The sequence below is a fragment of the Platalea leucorodia genome, assembly GCF_965183815.1.
Source record: "Platalea leucorodia genome assembly, chromosome: 6".
NCBI classification, from domain to species: domain Eukaryota; kingdom Metazoa; phylum Chordata; class Aves; order Pelecaniformes; family Threskiornithidae; genus Platalea; species Platalea leucorodia.
The window spans coordinates 28,597,944-28,619,656 of NC_138828.1; the positions used below are offsets into that span (position 1 = coordinate 28,597,944).

The 21,713-nt window shown below is 41.2% G+C and overlaps 1 protein-coding gene across 1 annotated transcript in view; it reads left to right on the forward strand.

Annotated features, from left to right (window-relative positions):
- Nucleotides 1–554: 554 nt before the first annotated feature.
- The window catches only part of COL25A1 (collagen type XXV alpha 1 chain), a gene marked incomplete at both ends in the record, with an annotated part of 322,903 nt that continues 301,744 nt past the window's right edge, over nt 555–21,713 (forward strand). The window contains 2 exons of the mRNA XM_082315013.1: nt 555–914; nt 1,496–1,565. Of these exons, the coding sequence (XP_082171139.1) occupies nt 555–914; nt 1,496–1,565 (430 nt within the window). The remainder of the gene's footprint in view (nt 915–1,495; nt 1,566–21,713) is intronic.

The following is a 21,713-nucleotide window of genomic DNA, read 5'->3' on the forward strand; positions in this document are numbered from 1 at the left end:
GCGCGGGGGCTGCCTGCCGGCGGGGCGACGCGGCTGCCGGCCGCCTGCGGGCTTCCCGCCTGGCGCGGCTGCTGGGCGCCGGCAGGCAGGTGGGGGGGAGCAACAAGTCCGCCGGCGGCGGCGGCGGCGGGGAGGAGAGCGGGAGGCGGGGGGGGGGAAGCGCTTCCCGCCCCGCGCCTGAAAACCTCCCTGACAAGTGGCGAGCCGCTAGCAGAGCACGCTGCTCCCTCCGAAGGGCGGGTGGAAGCCGCGGGGGCTCGCCCCGCACCCAGCCCGGCTGCCGGCTTTAGGATCCTCGGCCCCCCCCGGCCCCGGTCACCCCCGCCCCGGCTGAGGGGCTGAGCGGCGACCCGCTGCCGAGCGGCGTGCGGTGCGGGCTGCGGTGCCCGCCGCCGCTTCGCCTTCAAAGTGCGTGAGCCGGTTGCGGGCTTTTCTTCTACTTATTGCATTTTAAAAAAAAAAAAAAAAATTATCGTTTCGCCTTTTTGTTATTTATTTTCTCGTACTTTACCGTTATTATTTTTGTTGCCGCTGTTTGTAAACTAATTGCCTCCATGGGGGGCGGAGGCAAGGAAATCAAAGCCGCCGCAGCTGAAGGGTGTAAAAGCATGCTGGGGAAGAGCCGAGGAGCCGCAGGACGGGATGGCAGCGGGAAGCCCGGCTGCGGCGGGGACCGCTGCCCGCGGCGGGCCGGGCCGGGCGGCTCGGCGCTGGCGGCTCTCCTTTCGGCGCTGGCGGCCGCCTCCTGCGTCTACCTGGGGGTGCGGACCAGCGACCTCCAGGCCAGGGTCGCGGCCATCGAGGGCGCCCGAGGGGACTTCTCTGCCGCCGCCCCGCTCCCGCCGCTGCCCGGCTACTCCCTGGAGCAGCTGAACGCGATGATGCAGGAGAAAGTGGAGCGACTTCTCGCCCAGGTGTGCGGGACCGGGGTGGCTGCTCTCAGCCGGTGTGTCTGCCGGGGGTGGGGGATGATGTGTGCGGGGCGGCGGGAGGCCGGCTGAGGCGATGAGGGGAGCGGCTCCGCGGGCGGGAGGTGGGGGAGAAGCGGGGAAAAGGAGCCCGCATCCCCGGCCGCCGGCGGGGCCGGGCGGGAAGCGGCCTGAGGGGAGCGCCGGGGCCGGGGGCCCCCAGCTGCTGGGGCGGGCGGGCTGGGGGGGCTCTTCTCAGCCGTAACTTGCCGCCCTGCCCGAGCCTCGGTCCCTGCGTTTTTCGACCGCCTATGTAAAAAGAAAAAAAAAAAAAAAAAGTAGGCTGGGGGGGCACTTGGGGCGGAGGTGGGAGAGAGCCCGTCGGTGGTGTGGGGCTTGTTTTTGTTGTTGTGGGGGTGGAGAAGTCAGTGAGACACCCTGGGTCGAGTCCAAGGGAAGAAGTCGTCGCTGGCTGCGCACCCTGTGGAATAGCGGTAAACCCCAGTTTGTGGCCGTGCGGGTCGGGAACGCTGGCTGCGGTGGAGGGAGCTCGCCCAGTGCCCTCACGCTCCTTCTCTTGCCCACAGAAATCCTACGAGCACTTGGCAAAAATACGAGTAGCGAGAGAAGTGCCTCCAGAGTGCAACTGCCCACCAGGTAACAGACACAGCTTGGAAATCTCCTCTCTGAGGCTTGTAACTCTGGGCGTTTTTGCATCCCATGTTTTCCAAATGCACAGAAGTCAGATCCAGGGGCTGCCTCTTCAATCAACAGCTTTACCTTGGGTGGAAAAGGTGCAAAGCCCAGAATCCTCTCTTGCCACTGAGGCACTAGGTTGGAACTAATGCTAGTTACAAACCCCAGTTAGGCTGGGTGATGCCAAATGGTAACACTTTTTCATAAGTTAATGATCTACCCTAGCAAGAAGTAATATATTCTGTCTTAAATGGGGTAGTACTGAATCAAGGCATTGTATGCTCAGCTTGGGAAGTAGAACAAAAGTTCCTATTAAAAATGTTGAACAACTTACAACATGGATCGAAATAGGTGGAGAGTCCATTGCAAATTACCAGTAATATATATACCAGAGCTTTTCAGTTTCATTTTTCTGTAGTCATGGATGAAAGTAATCCCTAGGAAGGGATTGCAGGTTTCATACTGAGGGTTCAAAACTGTGTGTGTTTATGCAACCAGTGATGTTGCTTGACTTTGGAGATGGGGCCTCTGAACACTGGGATCGCTTCTTTGTGCACATACTCTGCAATGTTTCCTGTGTTTTTCGTGCTGCTTTTTGTCAGTCTGATAACTCAATATTGTTTTAGCTTTAAGAACTTCTACAATATGTACCCAAGTTCCAATGGCATCTTAAAAGTTAAGAAAATAACGCCAGTATTTCACAGGGTGACGTAGGAATTCCAGCATCCCCTGTGTGATGAAGCATACTAGAGAGACAGTATGCTTTGCATGTCCTGCCACTCTATTTGAAAAAAGAGCTCGTTTACAGGTGGAATATCGACTGTCAACAAGACTTAAGCTGATGACGTTTGCCAATAGGATGTGTGATAGTACTGTGTGTATAAAGACGGAGCTCTTCTAGTTTAGGGTTTAATTCCTGCCAAACTCATCAGTCTGAAAGGACTACTGAATCTCCGTGTTAAAACTGACTGCAATGTTAGTACGGTATTTTGCTGATGATACAACCGAGAGCAGAGTATTTACTGGCTGGTACAGGAGTTACCATGGCTAGCATGAAAAGGACGATATATGTGACTAGGACTGTTTTAAAAGAGTGCACAGAATTACTCAACTCCCAGCTAGTTTTGGTAAGGAACATTGGTTTCCTGCTGTACTATGTATAATTTCTTCCTTTGAGGCTAACATGAGCATACAGTGTTTATTTTTTTCTGTTGCTTAACTGCAATGAATTACGAGATTCAAGTTTGTGCACTAAAAATGAGGATTGCTTGTCATATTGTATGCAAAGATGTATTCTGTGAGCCTGAAATATTGTTGATTTTGATGCCAAGCTCCCTCCCTTTTCCTTCTTTAAATTCATCTGTTACAATGTTTTCACTTACTGCTTTCATACTAAAGGTCAGTATCTACTGTTTCACAGTTGGTGTTATGTGCTGCTTTACTTCCCCACTACCACTAGAGCTCCACATTATACCAATTTTTACCTGACCTTTTTTCTTAAGAAGTATGCTTTATCAAATAGATAATGAGCAACAGAATATTCCTCACATGCATTGTAAAAATCCTCGCTAGATGAAAGTCAAAATGAAGTGATCTGGGAAACCTTTTTAAGGGAGCAAGATTCGTAAGATCAGGAAAACTTGTATGAATCATTATAAAATAAAAAATTGCAGAGAGGACTAGCTGGTAAGGGGATTAGAAATGTGATATGGAGCTTTTCACCTCTGGGTAGCTATTTCAGTTTGGAAGCAAGTTTTGTAGTGACTGAAAGGTGTTGCCATGTGATAGCATCACTTTGGACAGCTTAAAATGAGTTGATGCTCTCATGCTTGTTGCCAGTGGACAGGTGTCTACCTCAAAATGGCATCCTCTCGGGAGTCTTGTCTGAGGGAACAAGGGCTGAGTGGCACCACCCCCCAGTACCGTGCCTGCCTGACAGCAGGCACTAGGCAGAGCAGGAGGGGATAGAGCGAATAAATTGTTTCTTCATTTGGTTCACTGCGTTAGAATTCCTTTTTGACTGGACAGGATGGGCTTTTGTTTTCATCCTTAATGCTGCTATTACAAATTTGGACTACTGTGTTCAGAAAGGCATTTGGTTTAATAGGAAAAGTGTCATGGAAACGCAGTGGTTTTTCTGTTGCCCACTATTTGTGAAGCCAAAGAGTAAATTGCCTCTTTACTTCCCTACATGATTCCATTTTGCTGCTTTATTCTGCTCAGCTTCTACATTTCTTCCCTGGGTTTCTGTAATAATAAAATACATGTCTGTTAGAGATGACTTTGGAAAGCCTTTGTGGTACAGAGGTGATTTTTGAAACATCCCTATGCTGTGAGCAAAGGCTGCTGCCAGATGGTCGCCAGGGCAGTTTCCATCACCCTGCTCTTTAAAGAGAAATAAAGATTATTTAAAAATAGATTACATTGTTCTTCACCAAAAGAAGAGAGGGAAATTCAGTCTGCAGACAGGAAGGTGAGAATGCGGCCTCTGATTTAGGATTAAAGTTATGCAACTGGTGTAGATCTCACTAGCTTGAGATGTTCATCCCCTTGTGGCTCTCCATGGTAGGAACTTGCACATTCAAAGGAAACTGGGTTTGGATGGCTTGCATATCAAAGGCAGCCAGATTCACAACTGCTCATAGCTTGCAGAGCTGTCCACATGGAGCTCCTTTTAATTCCACAGTAGCCTTGAAATTTGTCTAGACTGAAGAGTGGTCACATTTCTCTTTAAAAACTTTGTTTTCACTAAATGTGTTGGTTTTTTTTTTTTAATTACTGTTTTCTATTTTCTTATAAAAGAAGCACAATGTGAGGAGATATTAGAGTTTTGATTTTAATTCTGCAGGACTAAAACCAGATGCCAAAGATTTTGTAAATATTTTTAAAATGACAATAGCAGGCATTCTTTCTCTTCTTAAAGCAGAGTAATAAAGTTTGAAAAGTAAATGCATGCTGACATTCCTCTTAAATTACCTCAGCTCTAACAAGAGTGCCAGCTTAAATCCCATGCTTGCAACTAGTGCTGCAGTCACTGCTGGCAGTTAGCCTTCTGCACATAGGACTGGGGGGCAAATTGAGTGGCTAAAATTATTTTAAGCATAATAAATTATTTTTCCTTTGCCAGATTTATTATTTACTGTAAAGTAATGTTTCTCGACTGTAAAAGATGAACAAAAACGTAGGTATGTACGCAATTATTTCATACATTTGAATCTTCCTTTAAATGGCTGTGGGAGCATAATCAGCTTTTATGAGGAACAGTCAAGCACAGTGCTGGATACTTCTTACCAAGTGCCAAGAATTATACTGTTGTGGAAAGAGTAACACGTGCAGAAAGCACAGGGATACTCCCAATTCAAGAGAGTTATAAGAAATACTTAGGTTTTCGTAGATTCTTCAGACTCTTCTCTTCCAGAAATCATTCACGTGTATACCTCAGACCTGTAGACTTCAACAGAAATTAATGTATGCTTGCATGTTTCAGTGAATTGATCCTTTATATATTATAAGGGTGAAGTTCTGACACTTGCGGTCGTGTGCCATGATGTCTCATTCTGTAAGTGGTCCTCAGAGCCCACTCCTGGAGTCGGATGATGTTGGCAGGAGTAGGAGTCAAGTCTATTAGTACAGAAAGTTCAAACTTGGTCAGCAGGAAGGCTAGTAGGCAATATGTATGGTTCTGCATGTCCCTTTTGGCCAGTCTTGGGAGGCAATTTTTTTTTTTTTCTTCTCTTTTGAGGAAGAACTTTATAATGAATTTATTCCTTTTAAAAAAAAAAAAAAGGCAAACAGTATTATATAAGTAGGAATGCCTACATGCCATACATTTCTTTAATTCTGCATTGACAAAGGAGATGGTTTTTATCTCCAACTGCTGTGACACACTGTGTATGTATGTTCACTATAGCTTGCACGTAAAATGATGGGGTTTGCAGGTTTTGGTTTTTTTGTGCCAGAGGCAATGTTTGTTCCTTTGTTCTTTCTCTTGTATCTTTCCCACCAAGAAACATGCATTTTTCTTGCTGTTGTGTTCAGATACCTGTGGCTTCAGACCCTTTCTAGGCATGGACACTGTCATCATTCTGCTTTCCTAGCCAGCTATTTTGTGCTGTTTTTATAATCATGTCGTCTTGATTCTCTGTTCCAGTCTGAAAGAGCTTTATGGTTTGGCATTTGAAGTACCTCCTATTTCACTATACAATTTGCTGCTATCAGGTTATAAAGCCTGTTTCAGTGTAGTTGTGTGTATATAAACTTGTTCATCCAGGAGATGAAATGCCATAAGCCAAGTTTTTTGGGGGGGATAGAGAATACCAGTTGGTCTTACTCTGGTTATAGTAATTCTCGTGGGAAAACTGTGTTCCACAGCTACAGTTCTTCGGTAAGGCGAGGAATCTGCTGTATGTATTTTGGTAGCAGCACAGATGGCAAAAATCAATGTATTTTCTTAGCATCCCAGTACCGTTTTTGTCTCCCTAAGCACCTAATATTTGTTTTGACATGCAGTGGAAGTACAATTTAGGCACTCTTTCTTATTTCCATGTGTTCCATAAGAAGTGTTTCCTGGAGCATTTCAATTAGTGAGGTTGAAAGAATGGAGGAGAAATCAATTTTGGGGATTAAAAGAATCCTGAAATAGGCATCAGCAGGGTATTACTTTTTAAAATTATGATTACAGTGAAGTAGTTCTGTAAAGACTGGAGAGGTAAAGAAAAGAGGAGCTGACTTAAGTGTTTACCGGTAGAGAGACCCAAAAGAAAATACAGACAGATATAGAAAGTATCCAAAGTGTTTTTCCCTGTTACTTAAAATTCCAGAGTGTGCTATCTGAACCTAGCTCCCAGCACTACTTATTTCCGCCATGTCTGTATTATCTATTTGCTGAATGCAGTGCTCAGCTCTAATTTTGTAATTTTTCTGACAGGGCTTTGAGTTCTCCTTTCATACCTTCACTGGTTTGATATTTTTCATTTCAGTTCCTAGATAAAGATGTTTATTGATGTGCAGCAGCATGCAACCTTCTGGGTAGTCTGTTGTCTTGTTTGGATGACTGATTAGAGATACTGTTTTCTCCCCACAGAATAGCTAAATATATTTTATTGGCTAAGATGTGACCTTTTAATTCCCTTCCCTCTGGGTAAGGAGGTAGGGTGTGCAGCATGATGAATGAAACATAATGTGGCTCAAAGGAGAACTGATTGACAGCAGACTGCACCAGATTTCTGTCTTTTGTAATATTATTGATGTCAGTGGTGTTGTAACAAAGGTTGATTTGACCACAAAAGTATTTATTAATAAAAGGTTTTTCTCTGGCTTGAATTAAAACTTATCGAACTTGCACAGTTTTGTCAAACAAGGCATATTAAAAGGAAGGTTTGATTATCTGCATTAATATTAATCTCATCTAATATAAAGAACATATACTATATGTTCTTATATTTCCTTCTATGTGGCAGCTGTCCATCTCAACCTGCTGAAGTGTCAAAGCAGTTCAAATACAGTGAGTCTTGCGGTGTGAGAAGTGGCCATTAAGCCTGCTTCTGGAACAATGCTTTTAGTGTGTATGGTTTTGGATTTTTTTCTTTTTTTTTTTCTTTTTTTCTTTCTTAAATTGTTAAATATAGGCATCTGTTTCCTTAAAGAGTCTTTAAAGCTTGGATAACTGAGTTCTGTTTAGCAAAACTCTCCCCCTGCTCCTTTCCTTAAAGGTTAGTGAGTTCTTGGGAACTTGTTGCCAGAAGAACAGCACTGCTGCACCTGCATTACAGCACTCATCCTCTTTCTCACTCCCTTCTAAATTTACTGGTTGCAGTCTACCTGTCTGGTTTTTGTATACTTAGTGCAGTAAAAATCAGCTAGCTTTCAAAACAGCATGACTGACAGAAGCTGTCTTTTATAGGGCCTTTTGGATTATCAGATAGAATCATATAATTAATATGTTCAAGTTACCAACCCTGTGAAACCATCCATCTTTAACACACACAGAACTTGAGTCGAGTTGCTAACTACAGCCTCTTCAGGAAGGCTTGTCTACACACAACACTTTTCCCCTTTGTGCTTTCAGTTGATTTCCTAGATCAGCCACAAAAAGGAAATCTAACTGCTTACTTAGAACTATTAAGAAGAGGTAAGAAGGCATAGAATAATACAGGCTGCAAGAAACAGTTTTCACCGTATACGATTAAAGCTGCAGCTTGCAGTTATATAATACACACAATAGTGAACATGATGCTGCAGGCTCACTTTATGGAAGCTTGTAGACTGTCGTGTTTTTACTGGTTACACTTACAGTAGAGCAGTGTCTGCTTAAATTCATCTGCTTGCGTCTTTTCATGAGATTAAGTTAAGCAGAAGAAGCTGTTTGTGAGAGCTCAATAAAAATAAATGTCAGGACAAATTTTCAGAACTGAGTGACAAATTTGAAAGTGCAAGATTCATATGTGCCTTTCAAGCAAATACAGCTATTTTTTCTCTATGTAGACTTGAACAACTTTAGAAATAGAGGTCGGGTTGATACCCAAGGAGATAATCTTATTCACGCTTCTGTTCTCTGGAGCAAATGTATCTAGGCCATTGTTGTCAGGTATTTCCTTCCATGTGGTTCACAACTGCAGTGTCTAATCATTCATAGCTCAACAAGTTGTTGGATCTGCCTTAGTTTTGTGATTAAGTGCAACAGCCTCACATAAATAGTCTCCTCAGTTAAAAATGTGCTGCTCTGTAAATAGGTAAATGTGTAGTGCAAGAAATTGCAGATGCATAGATATGCCTAAGCTAAAATAATCTAGTATTTAAATATTTCCATAGGTTGCCTAGCTCTTAGCAGGCTAGCTACAATTTCCTTATTTGTGAAGTAAACCACTTGTCCCATCCTTCGTGTTCACGAAGAAAAGCTGATCATTGTGCTTTCCTTAAAACGGCTTTTTAAGTATGTTAGAAGACAGTCTGGTCTGTGATGCACACCATGAAACTTTTTATTCTTCCTGCTCCTCCCCTGCTCTTCTGTCGCTTTGTGTTGGTTTTTTTTTTTTTTTTTTATGTGTGTATGCTTTTTTTGAGGGGGGACACATCGTATTACAATTGATTCTTGTTTATATGTGCCGATGTATGTGTATAGGACCAGACATTTACATGCAGTCGTAAATATTGCATGCATGTTTAGGGGGAATTGTTTCTTCTTGTGCTTGAAAAGCTTTGAAACAGATGATGATGCCTGGCAAGCTTTTTAAAGAAATATGAAGTTATTATACACCCATGCAAATCTTTTTACTAGAAATGTATGTTCTTATAATTATCAAAGATATGATGACAGCCTTTTGTAGGGCAAAGAAACAATAAATGGAATGAAGAAAGAGTGTAATAACAGAGGTGATAAAACTGAGATGTTACCTTTTCTTTTAGAATGTTCTGAAAATAAATACAATGATTTCAGAGACTTCTGCTTAGACATGCTCAACCAAGAAGCAATGTAACTTTTAAGCAACAATAGTTTGTCCTACACTGTCTTAAATTGAGCAGGAAGTTGTCAAGTCTAAAGAAGGTATAGTTTTCTTTAGAATGTGTAGAGATGAATTACATGAGGAAATACATGAAGGTCTGTTAAAATCAGTACTTTTAGTTTAGTCTGTGTTAGGCATTGGAATTATCATCTTAGTTTTGATTGTGCATGAAACTCATCTTGCAATTATTATGTGTTGGGCAAGTATATTAGAAAATTTCTTTAGTGATTCGTGTAGGTTTTTTTAAGTGCTTAGGAATTTAAATTAGGGTTTTTAGCAACATGACTTAGATTTCCCCCCCCTCATAGATGTTTACCTTTGCTAGTATGTCTTGTTTGGGCTTACAATGGAGAGTGGATCACAAATTCACAGATTCTTGGGGAGGTTGAAAAGGAGGCTGTACAGGGAACAATGCTGGACATGAGTTCCTCTAAGTAGCTTCCCCTACCCTTCTGTGGCTCTTCTACAAGCTCAGCTGAAGAAGTGCTGAGGAGAGGAAGAAGGGTATCAAATGATCTTTCTCTTTGATCCTCTTTGTAATTCAGTGCACTGTACTGTATAACATAGCAGTATGTTGTTTTTGGTAGTCTTTCACACTCTGCTGTAACTTGGACACACAGTAGGTTGCCTGCCGAGTCATCGTGACATAGTGTAGAATATAACTTACTATAGCAGGGGAAACCTGCATAAAGCCAGGTGGCTGATCCACTGTTTTCCGCTGACTGAAATAGCTGGCTCGTGCCATTTCCTGGTACCGCTTCAGTCTGTTGGTACCTGGGAGGTGCTTCCTCTGAGCAGCAAAGATTTGTGGGAGGGAAGTGTTTTATTTTCTCTTATTTCTTTAAAAAAGAAGCAGAACCAATTAGCTCATGAACTTGGCTCTTCCTACCTTTTTGAAGAATTTTAGTACTCTTAGGAGTAAGAGGCTGTAGTGTAAGAGCTGTAAATATCATGGGAGGAAGACTGTAGAAAATAAGTAGTTTTAAGGCCTTTGCTTGTTCTCCCATTTGCAGTTTATGCTGTCTTAGGAAAAATCCATTTATTATACCTTCCATTTGAGTATTTTTCAATATCCCTTCTCTGAACAGAATAGCACAGAAAAAAATAATACTGCAAGTGTATGTTAAAGGTTTAGCTTATGAATGAGGTTCCTTCCTCATTCCTCAAGTATAAACTCATTCTTAGCACACTGTGCTTAAGATTATGCTGAAAAATTGCTATTTAAAAGATCTTTTCTGAAATTAGGGGTGGGGGATGGAGAACACAGAAAGAGTTTTGAAACGAGGAAAACGTATTGAAAATTGGAGACCAAAATCTTTTATTAGAGGTGTGGCTGCCATTGCAGTGACAGATTTCTGTATGCGTATCTGAAAGCAGAACAGCACCCTGTAGTTTGAAGGACACTAAATAAACTCTACAGAGATATTTCTGTGATTAAGATCATGTACAATCTGTAAGAGCAAGAGCATAGCTGGCGGCAACTGAGGCCTAGCTTGTGCTAGTAGTAGTAGTTGCGCTGCTAGGAAATGATGTAAGGTTTCTTACGTATCAGTGCTTCAACTAGATGATGGTAAGGTTTTCATGGAGGACTGTGGTGCTGAAAGTCAAAGTGTATGCATCTTGAGTTGAGGAGGTATTTCCTTTAGCTGATACCTCTAATAATCTCTTAAGAATATGAGAACCAGCTGCTTGAAGACACCTCTCTTCTTCTTCCCCACCCTGTGCCCATACCCTCTTGAGTAAGCTCTTGTTCCGATTCCCTTGATGGGCCTTGATACCTGAGCATAGGGGTACGGCTGCAGGGGATTGAAAGGATAAACTCCATAGCCTGTGTATTAATATTCTCCTCTCCAGTCACAGAGTTTACATCTAGATAATGCCCAATGGCATCACTATGAAAAATACTGTTAAGTGTTTGCTGGAGAGTCTCTGTACTGTCAACTTTTCTGCTGCTTTTTATCAAATGTTTGCACCTCTACTGCTGCACTACTGGTTACTGCCAGTTGAAGGATGACAAATGCTGAGAACTGTCACTTCAGCTTGACATAGAGGTGATTAAGGTACTATTGATTTCACACCCTCAGACAGGACAGCTGTCTCAAACGTCAGTAAAAATACTTTCTGACTCATAGTTTGGTCCTTGTACCAGGAGAAGTGCTCTCTGCAGACATACTCAAGTGTAGACCAAAGTGGGGTCACTGTTAAGGTGGTCCTTACGGCAGTGCTGAGCTTGAACTCTGCTTTTCTTTCTTCTCTGTCCTGGTGGATGCTTGATAGTGGTTTGTGTCAGCTAATAATAGGCAGCTTGGGGAATGGCTTTAGTTGGGACTTACAAATGAGCGCAGTGGTATTACAGAAATGGATCGTGGTGTTTGCTGTAGCTATCTATGTGTGTTTATGAACAAGCCACAGTTCAGTAAGGATCATCTTGCATAAGTTTCCCAAGAGGTTCCTGGCAGTAGGCACACAGAATACTGATGAACCAGAGAGGCTGAAAGACACAGTGGCATGGCATCAGTTTAAAATGAACCAGTGCTTAGACAGCCATTGTCAATACTTACTTAGAGTTGGTGTCTTTTGTGATGATGGCAACCATGTTTGTAGAAGGCTGGAAATGTTTCTGTATGTGAAGATGAAGTGTTTTTCCAATGCAGCAAGCATGTAAGTGTGCTGTATTTCTTTAGTGTAGGGAGACTAATCTTAGTGAAGAGAGATTAGTATTTAAGTCTGACCGTTGTGGATTTCACTTTAGGACAGCTTTGTGTAATTCCCTAGTTTGAATTCCAGGCTGAGCCACATCCTAATGTGCGGTAGGAGGACTTTCTTTCAGCACATTCAATTAAGAGGCAGCATATAAGCTGTTAGAGTGGCCAGTTAAAAAGAAGCATGAGCCTTGAAAACTGAACCACCAGCAATGAGGGAGAAATACAGCAAGACTGAAAGCCTCACTTTTTTTTCCTCTCTTAAAATTGATTTGCTGTTACAAGGCGGTCTTTTGATACATTCCAAACAATTCCAGTCCATTTGAGGATAATAGAGAGAAATTAATCTGTTTTCAATGTGTGTTATAATAACTGGAACACTCTGGAAAAAGCTCTCTCATAGCAAGTTTAAAGGAATGCACCTTAGAGGAAACATTGTGCTTCATGAATTACAGCAAGGACAACTAAGTAACAGTTCTGTATTGTGATTGTGTTCCCTTACAGGACTGTAAAGGTGGGGTAGAACGTCTTCATATTTGAGTTCTTCCACCTGTAAAATAGAAATGATGTAAATATATTCACCAACGTGTGCTGAAGACTTACAAGTACAAAGTATTCATAATTTTCAATAGTTACTGTCTTGAAGAGCAGAAGTTTCTTTCTCTCCAATGCATTCCTCTCCTCTCCTTTTTAGTTTTGGTAATCAGCTCTCTGTGCTGCATTTTGATCAGTAGTACAAGATGTAATCAGATGGAATCTGTTGAAGTATCATTGCTGGCAGTGGCATATTCATTTTCTGAGGATACTGAAATGGGATCTTGTGTAGTGCTCTTTCTTCTTCCCTTAGGTTGCTGAATCATTATGTGTGAAAGTAGTTGCAAATACATCAATTTGCAACTGAAGTAACCTTTTGGGAACTTTTTTGGAGGATGTTTTTGTTTTAAAAACAACCCAACCCTGAAGAATCTTCTTAATTGAACAAGTGAGCAATGCCTGCTCAGATCACTTATGCAGGGATAGAAGTAGCTTCTTGTACTGCCACAATTTCTAATATCCAAGTATTATTTTACTTTTAACTGATGGTAGGTAAAAGTAGCCTTTAATTGGAATTCTGACCAACAATAATCAGACCTGATATGTGCAAATACATTACTTTAGGCCATTAGTAGTCCCACAGATTTTAACTGAAATCAGTAGTTACTCTGGAATCTGAGAGCTGAGTATGGCCTCTTTTTCTTTTTTTCTTTTTTTTTTTTTTTGTTTGCTCCCCACTCCCCACCTTGGATCCTCGTGCATACCTGTTAATATGCACAGCCATTATCATCTACTTTAGCTTTGATATATAGTTCTTTTCCCAAATACTATTTTTTATTTATTTACTGTTCAGTTTATTGTTTATTCTTTCCAGTCTCTGAGCAAGAACATTATGTCTATATCTACTTCTAGGAATACAAAATTAGTTTTGTAATATTGTACGAGTTCTGGCTGCGCTTGGGACAGCCTGAACAGTAGAAATAATTAAAAGTATTTATCTTTATGGGAAAGTTCCCTATTCTCACATCTTAATTCATAGTTTGCAGACCCAGTGAGTATTGTTCTGAGGATTGTTGATTGTTTAGAAGTGATTAGATCAAGCTACTAAAGATCTTACAGAAGTGTTCAAAACATCAGTTCTGAGGGACAGAAAAAAAGACACCTATATACAGCTGGACCTTCATCTTAATTTCCTTACCAACATGACTGAATTCTGAACGTGCATGTGTTTTTCTACTCAAACAGATTTTTTCATACTTGTGCAAAAGGTGATCATTCTGTTCAGCTCAGACTGTTTTAACTCTGTGAACTAGTTCTCCCATTCCCCACTTTCCTGATGCTATGCTTGAAAAGTCACTGTTTGCTGAACCCAAATGTTCGCTTCCTTTCTTTATGGAAGCATTAATTAACATTTTTTCATACCACTGCACTTTGTAAGTCTCTTTGCGTGCAGTGGAATGAAAAGGTTAAAGATCCCTGTTTGGGCTGTCAAAATCTGGAATAATCATAGAATCACAGAGTATCTCAAGTTGGAAGGGACCCATAAGGATCATCGAGTCCAACTCCCTGCTCCTTGCAGGCCTACCTAAAACTAAACCAGCATGACTAAACCAGGTGACTAAAAGGATCACCCAGACACTCCTTGAACTCTGACAGGCTTGGTGTCACGACCACTTCCTTGGGGAGCCTGTTCCAGTGACCAATCACCCTCTCAGTGAAGAACCTTTTCCTAATGTCCAATCTGAACTTCCCCTGATGCAGCTTCATTCCAGTTCCTCGTGTCCTATCGCTGGTCACTAGAGAGATCAGCACTTCCCCCTCCCCTGCCCCCCTTGAGGATGTTGTAGACCGTGATGACGTCATCCCTCAGCCACCTCTTCTCCAAGCTGAACAGACCAAGTGACCTCAGCCATTCCTCTTAGGTTGCCCTTGAGACCTTTCAGCACCTTGGTTGCCCTCCTCTGGACACACTCTTAATAGTTTGATGTCCTTCTTATATTGAGGCACCCAAAACTGCTGACAGTGCTTGAGGTGGGGCTGCACTTGTGCAGTGTAGAGTAGGACAATCACCTCCCTTGACCAGCTAGCTATGCTGTGCTTGATGCACCCCAGGACATGGTTGGCCCTTTTGCCTGCCAGGGCATGCTGTTGACTCATATTCAACTTGCCATTAACCCAAACCCCCAGATCTCTTTCCGCGGGGCTGGTCTCCAGCCTCTTGTCCCCCCAGTTTGTATATACAAGCAGGATTACCCTATCCCAGGTGGAGAATCCGGCACTTGTTCTTGAATTTCATACTGTTGGTGATTGGCCAGCTCTCTAGTCTAGCCATATCTCTCTGTAAGGCCTCTCTGCCCTCAAGGGAGTCCATAGCTCCTCCTAGTTTACTATTATCAGCAAACTTACTTAATGTATGTCCGATTCCTGCATCCAGATAATTTGTAAAAACATTAAAGAGCACTGGCCCTAAAACTGAGCCCTAGGGAACCCCATTGGTCACTGGCCACCAGCCTGATGTAACCCCATTTACTATAACTCTTTGAGCGTGACCTGTCAGCCAGTTGCTCACCCAACACATTATGGACTTGTCTAGCTAGTATGCTGGACATTTTGTCCAGAAGGACACTGTGAGAGACAGTATCAAAAGCTTTGCTAAAATCCAAAACCACTACATCTACTGGCTTCCCTTGGTCAACTATATGGGTGACCTTGTCATGAAAGGAAATTTAGTTAAGCAGGACTTTCCCATCATGAACCCATGCTGGTTATGACCAATGACCATATTGTCTCTCAAGTGTTTTTCAAGAACTCCCAGAATAACTTTCTCCATATTTTTACCAGGCACTGAAGTGAGGCTAACAGGCCTGTAATTACCAGGGTCTTCCTTCTTAACCTTCTTGAAAACTGGGATAACATTTGCCAGCTTCCAGTCAACTAGGACCTCTCCAGACTCCCAAGACTGTTGAAAAATAACGGAGAGAGGTCTTGTGATAACATCGGCCAGCTCTTTCAGTACCCTGGGACAAATCCTACTGGGCCCCGTAGATCTATGAGCATTCAGCTGAAGCAGCAAGTCTCGAACAAGTTCAGAGTCGGCTGGAAGTGTATCATCCCCCCATTCACAGTCTTCCAACACAGGGCTCTGGGGGTCCCAGGGCCCATCATCCATGTTAAAAATAGAGGTGAAGAAGGCATTAAACATCTCTGCTTTGTCTACATCTCTATTTGTGAGGTGACTGACCTCATCAAGTAACACACCAATGTTCTCTCTGATCCTTCTTTTGCTGTTTAACATATTTTAAAAAGCCCTTTGTGTTATTTTTCACAGTGCTGGCCAGCTTGAACTCTAACTGAGCTTTGGCCTCATAAATTTTCTCCCTACAGTGGTGAACAGCATCTCTGTAGTCCTCCTGTGTTGCCTGTCCTTGCTTCCAATGTCCATACATTTTCCTTCTAGAAGAAGATCTCTGTTCAGTCAAGCTGGCCTTCTGTCCAGCTTGCTTGACTTCTGACACTTTGGAATTGCCTGCTCCTGTGATCTTAAGACATGGCTCTTAAAAAGTGACCAGCATTCATGGATCCCAATACCTTCAAAAACACATTCCCAGGGGAGCTTACTGACTAGCTCCTTCAGCAGCCCAAAGTCTGCTCTCCCCATATCCAGGATCTAAGTGTTGCCGGCAGTTTTTCTCCTATCGCCAATAATTTGAAACTCAGCTACTTTGTGGTTGCTGTGACCAAGACAGCCATCAATCACCACTTTTCTCACAAGTCCCCCTCTGTTTACAAACAACAAATCCAGGAGGGCACCTTTTCTAGTTGGCTCCCTTAGTACCTGCACCAAGAAACTGTCTTCAACGTGCTTCAGGAGGGTGCTGGCAGAGGGGCAAATACCTCAGTTGGTGTTGTTAAAAGAAATATCCATACTGAGAAGAAAACCCAGTTGTCAAAGACTGAGATAAGTGGGGAGGAATATACCATAGCAGGGACAAGGTGCCTGGTTTGTTCGTAAAGAGTCTCTCAAGATAGCCTAATGAAGAATAATTAAGGATTGACACAGTCTTAAAAGGAAAAATAATAAAATAGTCTTTTAACATTTTTCCATACAGCTTTTCTCTGCAGCATCTGGGAAAAGTTAGCTCAGGGTGGATTTTGGTATTCTAGAGGTTATCTCAGATGGTGCTTATCGCTCACTCTGTCTGAGCAGTGGGTGACAGCAGGGTATGTTGAAGTGTAAACTGCTAAAAGGGCTTCTCAAAGCTTAGCAAAGGCAGTGATGTCAAGAGGAAAAAAAGGTGACATGTCTGTGGGATGTCTTCTACTGAAGCACACTTTGTAGACATTGTGTACTTATCTAAGATGTCCAGATTTAACATCTTAAGGGACAGATTGTCTGGGGACTTGAACAGTGGCACAAGGTGGGATAAGTGCCCCTTATATTTCTGGGCTGTATCCTAGATGATGTGTATAGGCAAGTAGTCTTTGCACACCCTCAGCTTCTCCTGCAAAATGGTGGGCAGGGAGAATGCATAGCCTGAATGTTGCCCTCCTGACAGAGGGTATTATCCTGCTGTGTGGAGCTGACAAGGAATTTATAGGAAGATGGAGGCTAGTGTCAACTAGTAGTAAGTTATTCCCCAAGCAAGGGAGTGATTGTAACTCTTTCCAATTCTACATCGCTCTCTTCTGGTCTGGTAGTAACACAATGCAAGCAGAAGCATGAAAATAGTGTACGTGCCAGCTGCCCCTGTGCTGTAGCAGTGTTCCTCAAAGCCCGTAGGAGCTATCACACTCTGCACGTTATTTATCTTATTGAAACATATTAAAGTGTCGAGACCAATGGTCTATGGTAGAAGTTGATGTTGAAGTCCTAAAGGCACAGGGATGGACTTGATTTATCCCAAAAGATGTTATCATCCCTCCTTGCTTGATCATGTTGCTGTCAGTCCTTTATCTCTCTCTGATTTCCTGCTTTGTGTAGAGCAGGAAGGACAACAGCTAAGGCCTGAACTCTGATCCCTCCTATGGACTGGTGTTTTGCTAGAACTGGACTTCAATTATAGTCCCAGACTAAATTTTTTTACTGAGGCATGTTGTTTATATGTTTGGCTTAGTAGCCTAGTGACTGCATATTCCTATCACATGTGTGTTTGTCTTGTAAAGTGTGGGACTTTATAGAAAAAGATTGGTGGGGCACAATATGGTTATGTTGACATTAATCATACTTTGAGATGAACTGCAATTGTTTAGCTTAGTTACTAATAATAGCACTTGGACAGGGACTAACACAGCAGAAAATTTTTCTGAGTCTTTGGGAAAATTCCTGCCGGTTCTAAAGAACACTTGCTTTCAAATGAAGACAGTTATCTTCTCAAATTGTCGTCTTTCTTTCAGATGCCCAAGCAGCCTCTTTCTTTGACTGCCTTCAGTGTTCTTTAAATTGTGTTGCTGGAGACGGCGAAGAGGGTTACTCGCTTCTCTGTATTGCATTGTGTTCAGACACACTAATCTTTTTGTTAGGCCGTGATTGGTCACCTCGGTCTAAACCCTATGAAGCAGCTGAGTAAAAGTGGCTCAAGGAGGACTTTTTGTAACAGATAGCCATCAGTTTAAAGTCTGGGAGGAAACTATAGTGATCTGTGAGGAGAGGTTCCTGGGGGTCCTTTTCATGGCAGATGGACAGATGGTTTTCTCCACTTGAGATCACACAGAATATACAATAGCACCAGCACTTGCGTCCCCACCAAGTGAGATTGCATGGCTGCTTCATGATGGGAGCGTACACTTTTCATACACACAGCAGGGGGACATTTACTTGTTGCTACTTTCCTTTCAGCTGCTTTATTGAGAGAATTAGACTGCCCTTTTGTGAAGTGAAATAGGGTTCTTAGTAAAACAACAGCTTCATAAAGGATGTCATTATATACATATGTACCTTCTATATAACTGGCCCCCATTTTCTTTCTCAAATGCAATCAAAAGGGAGGCTAGAACCAGTAGTTCCAAATCCCTGTTGCTTGTGTTTTGGTAAAATACAATTAGTTTTTTTAATTGTGCTGTCAAATGATTGAACTGAATAAAATGACAATTTTTCCCACAGAGAAAGTTAATTACATGCTCTTTGATTAGCAAAGAAGGTACATAAAAAATTAATTTTCTTAAACATCTGCAAATAATATAACCACTGATGTATTGACCAGCAGCAGGGGGCTCATGTTCATTTGCATTCATTAAATATGCTTCATTTTACCATTCAATTAATTTTCTTTTTCAGTTGTGTACAAAGTATGATCTTATGACATTGGCTTTTTTAGAGTCTAAAAATGTCTCTTGGTTTAACTACAGGGCGAAAGAATTGCTTTCTTATTCTGCTGTCAGCTAAGCACAGTTATAAAATAATGAGATGGAAGTTGGGAGTCTTTTTATACCTACACGACATACTTAAAGTTAGTATGATTTTTTTCTTTTCTGTTTCCCAAGTGGAATATCTCTTATTGTGGTCAATGACAATATCTTTTAGTGATAATATGTTAATATCACTTTTATTTGCCCATTCACTGTATGCATTGGGAGTAAGAGTAAATACAAATCTTGCTGGTTTACTTCATTGCCAACAGCTGAATACATTCAAGGGAAACAATGGTTCAAAAATTTTGCCCCAAAAGATGAACTGTAGGGTCAAAGTGTTCTTAGTAATGTTGTTAGCAATAAGTTCTCTTCTGACCTGTTCTCACATTTAGTGTATTTTTCAGTAGTTACTGTTCAAAAACTTGGCATTTGAGCTAGGATATATGGTTGTCAATTATAGATAAACGAAATTTTTTGCTTAAAAAAATATCACTGAACAGACTATCAGTGGAAATTTTGTTAAACAAAAGGAGAATTAGCAAAAATCTTCTACCCTTAGAAGTTACAGTATTCTTATAAAAATTTGGAACTTGAAAAATCTGGGAGCCTTATTTGCTAAGAAAGGTGATGGAAAACTGCAGAAAATTTGTCTGCAAGCAAATACCTCTTTTGATTTTTCTGAAGTGAAACTTTTAAAAAAGCTCAAACAAACCAAATCCAAAAAAGCCCCCATTTTTACAAGAAAGTTTTTCATTAAAAGTTTGATAAATGACAGAGCGAAACAAGAGATCAGCTATAGGCAAAGAAGTGTCCCTCAGTGCTCTATGACATTCCTAGATGCTTGTGGTCTTACAGGATATCAAGGGAGTGGAGGAATAGAATTCTCGGAGTTCTAGTAGGGTTTTCTTATAGCCTTTTTACAGAAGTCATTGCCCATTTTATCCAAGTGTGTCCCCTTAAGGTGAGAGGAAAAATGGCTGCTTACAGCTAACTCTGTGAAATTTTATCTTATTTCCATTAATATGAAATCAAAAGTGATTTTTCTTTGGAGACTTGATCTCCTATTACTTGATTTGGTAGAAATATTTTCATTTGACTTGAATTGAGAACTAGATAAAGTTGCAGTACTTAATATGATGAACATTTACAGGATTCTTGAAATACACCACAGTTATTGAAAAATATTGGCCTTTATTCGTTGGTGTCATTTGCTTTTTGTTGTTGGATGGACACAAACTAGATATACGGGAAGTATCAGGCTCATGAATCCAGCCTTAAGGTTTTACATATTTAATGGTTGATGGTGAAGTGCTACTCATACTGAAATACTTTCAAGGGTTATGAATCTGTTTTGCGCGGTATACAAGATCTGGGTTGTTACTGGGCTGGATTTCCAGTGTGTTCTTCCTGAGGGATCTGTGGTACTCCACCACTACTACACTTTAGACTGATCTTGATTTTGAATTAGAAACTGTATTTTTTTTTTTTTAGCTAATTATAGTTAAGATATATGAAAAAGTGACTTCATAAAAGTGGATCCTATGTCTTCTATACATGTGTTTTGTTTGCAGATGAGAGATGGTTTTTTCTTTCCATCTGGCAGCATTGCAACTAATGCTAATAAGTGAAAAACAAAGCTGTATTCACTGTAAAGTTCCCTTCTCCCTGCCTCCCACCAGGAATCACTGTCAATAATAAAGCTTTTGAGGTAGGGCTTCTGATGAATCAGGAGGCAGAACATGCTGTTTGCACTTCTGTTGTTTATTTGGTTTCTAGGGAGATTCTTCTTTGCCTGTAGAGATGGCTGTTGAGATGTAAGGATATATGGGCTGGAAAGAAAGCCTTGGTTAATAAGGTGGGACAGTTCTAAATTACTTTCTTCTTGCCCATTAAAATAACGGTTGGACTACATTTTCTAGAAAGAAGGTGCAAGTTCCCAAAACAGATGTATATTGATGTTGGCTGGATGTGTTAATAGGGTAGGTATTACATATATATGAGGTGTTAGGTCCTTAGCTACTTATTTGCATGTGCAGCTATACAGATATATTGGTGCACTTCTGTCCATGCATATATGCTTATAGCTCTTCTTTTTTCTGAAATTTTGGCTTTAAGAATTTAGATTAGCACTTAAATCTCCAGTTGTCACATCCAAATTTACAGATTTCCCCTGCCTTCTGTTAGTCTTGAAGCATTGGAAAAAAAAAAAAGTCTTATTCATGTAACAAACGTAGCCTGGATCATATCTCATTTATTGCTGATGTCTATCAAAGTTGGCTTTTCCCTTTTTCTGCTTAAGTAAATAAAAATTTAGCAGGTCACGTTTGCATGATCCTTTATTGTCCCATTGGATTTCTTAACATCTTACAAATACCTAGGCTTGTAACTTTATATTGTATCAGTTTCTGATGTACTTTTTCTGGAGGTCTGACAGGTTCTCATAAGCAAATGACGACAAGTGAATAACTTTTTATTTTATGGTAGTATTTTAGATATTTACAGTTACTTAGAAGTTAATAAAAGAAGTTATTTATTTTAGGATAAATTTTCTTCTCTTTAAGACAATAGTACTTTCAAAGCTGCATTTTTCCCATATGTTGCTTGTTTCCATGAATTTTTGTCTGCCCATGGTATAGTACCAAAAATAAAAGAGCACACCCTGTTTTTATTGCAAACTTTTTTCCTTTTTCCCTTTATGTACCATATTCTCACCAGAATAATTTGTGCCATGGTTTGCATATTTTAACTCACCTACACATTCTTTTTAGCTGTCTAACACTGCTTTGATTTGTTGCTTTAACAGGTGATCTAGTGAGAAGTGTCTTAATTACACACTTAAGGATTGAAATTGAAAGGCATTTTGTCTTTCGGTCATCCTTCTGCTGTTGCTTTCTGTGTGTCTTAGTTTCTGGAACAACAACCTGGGAGGACCTGCAAGTATATTTGAGGACAGAACTAGAATTCAGATGTCTCACAATTGAAAAGTTTACAAGAATCCTGAAGTGGAGAAATAATCTGAAAAA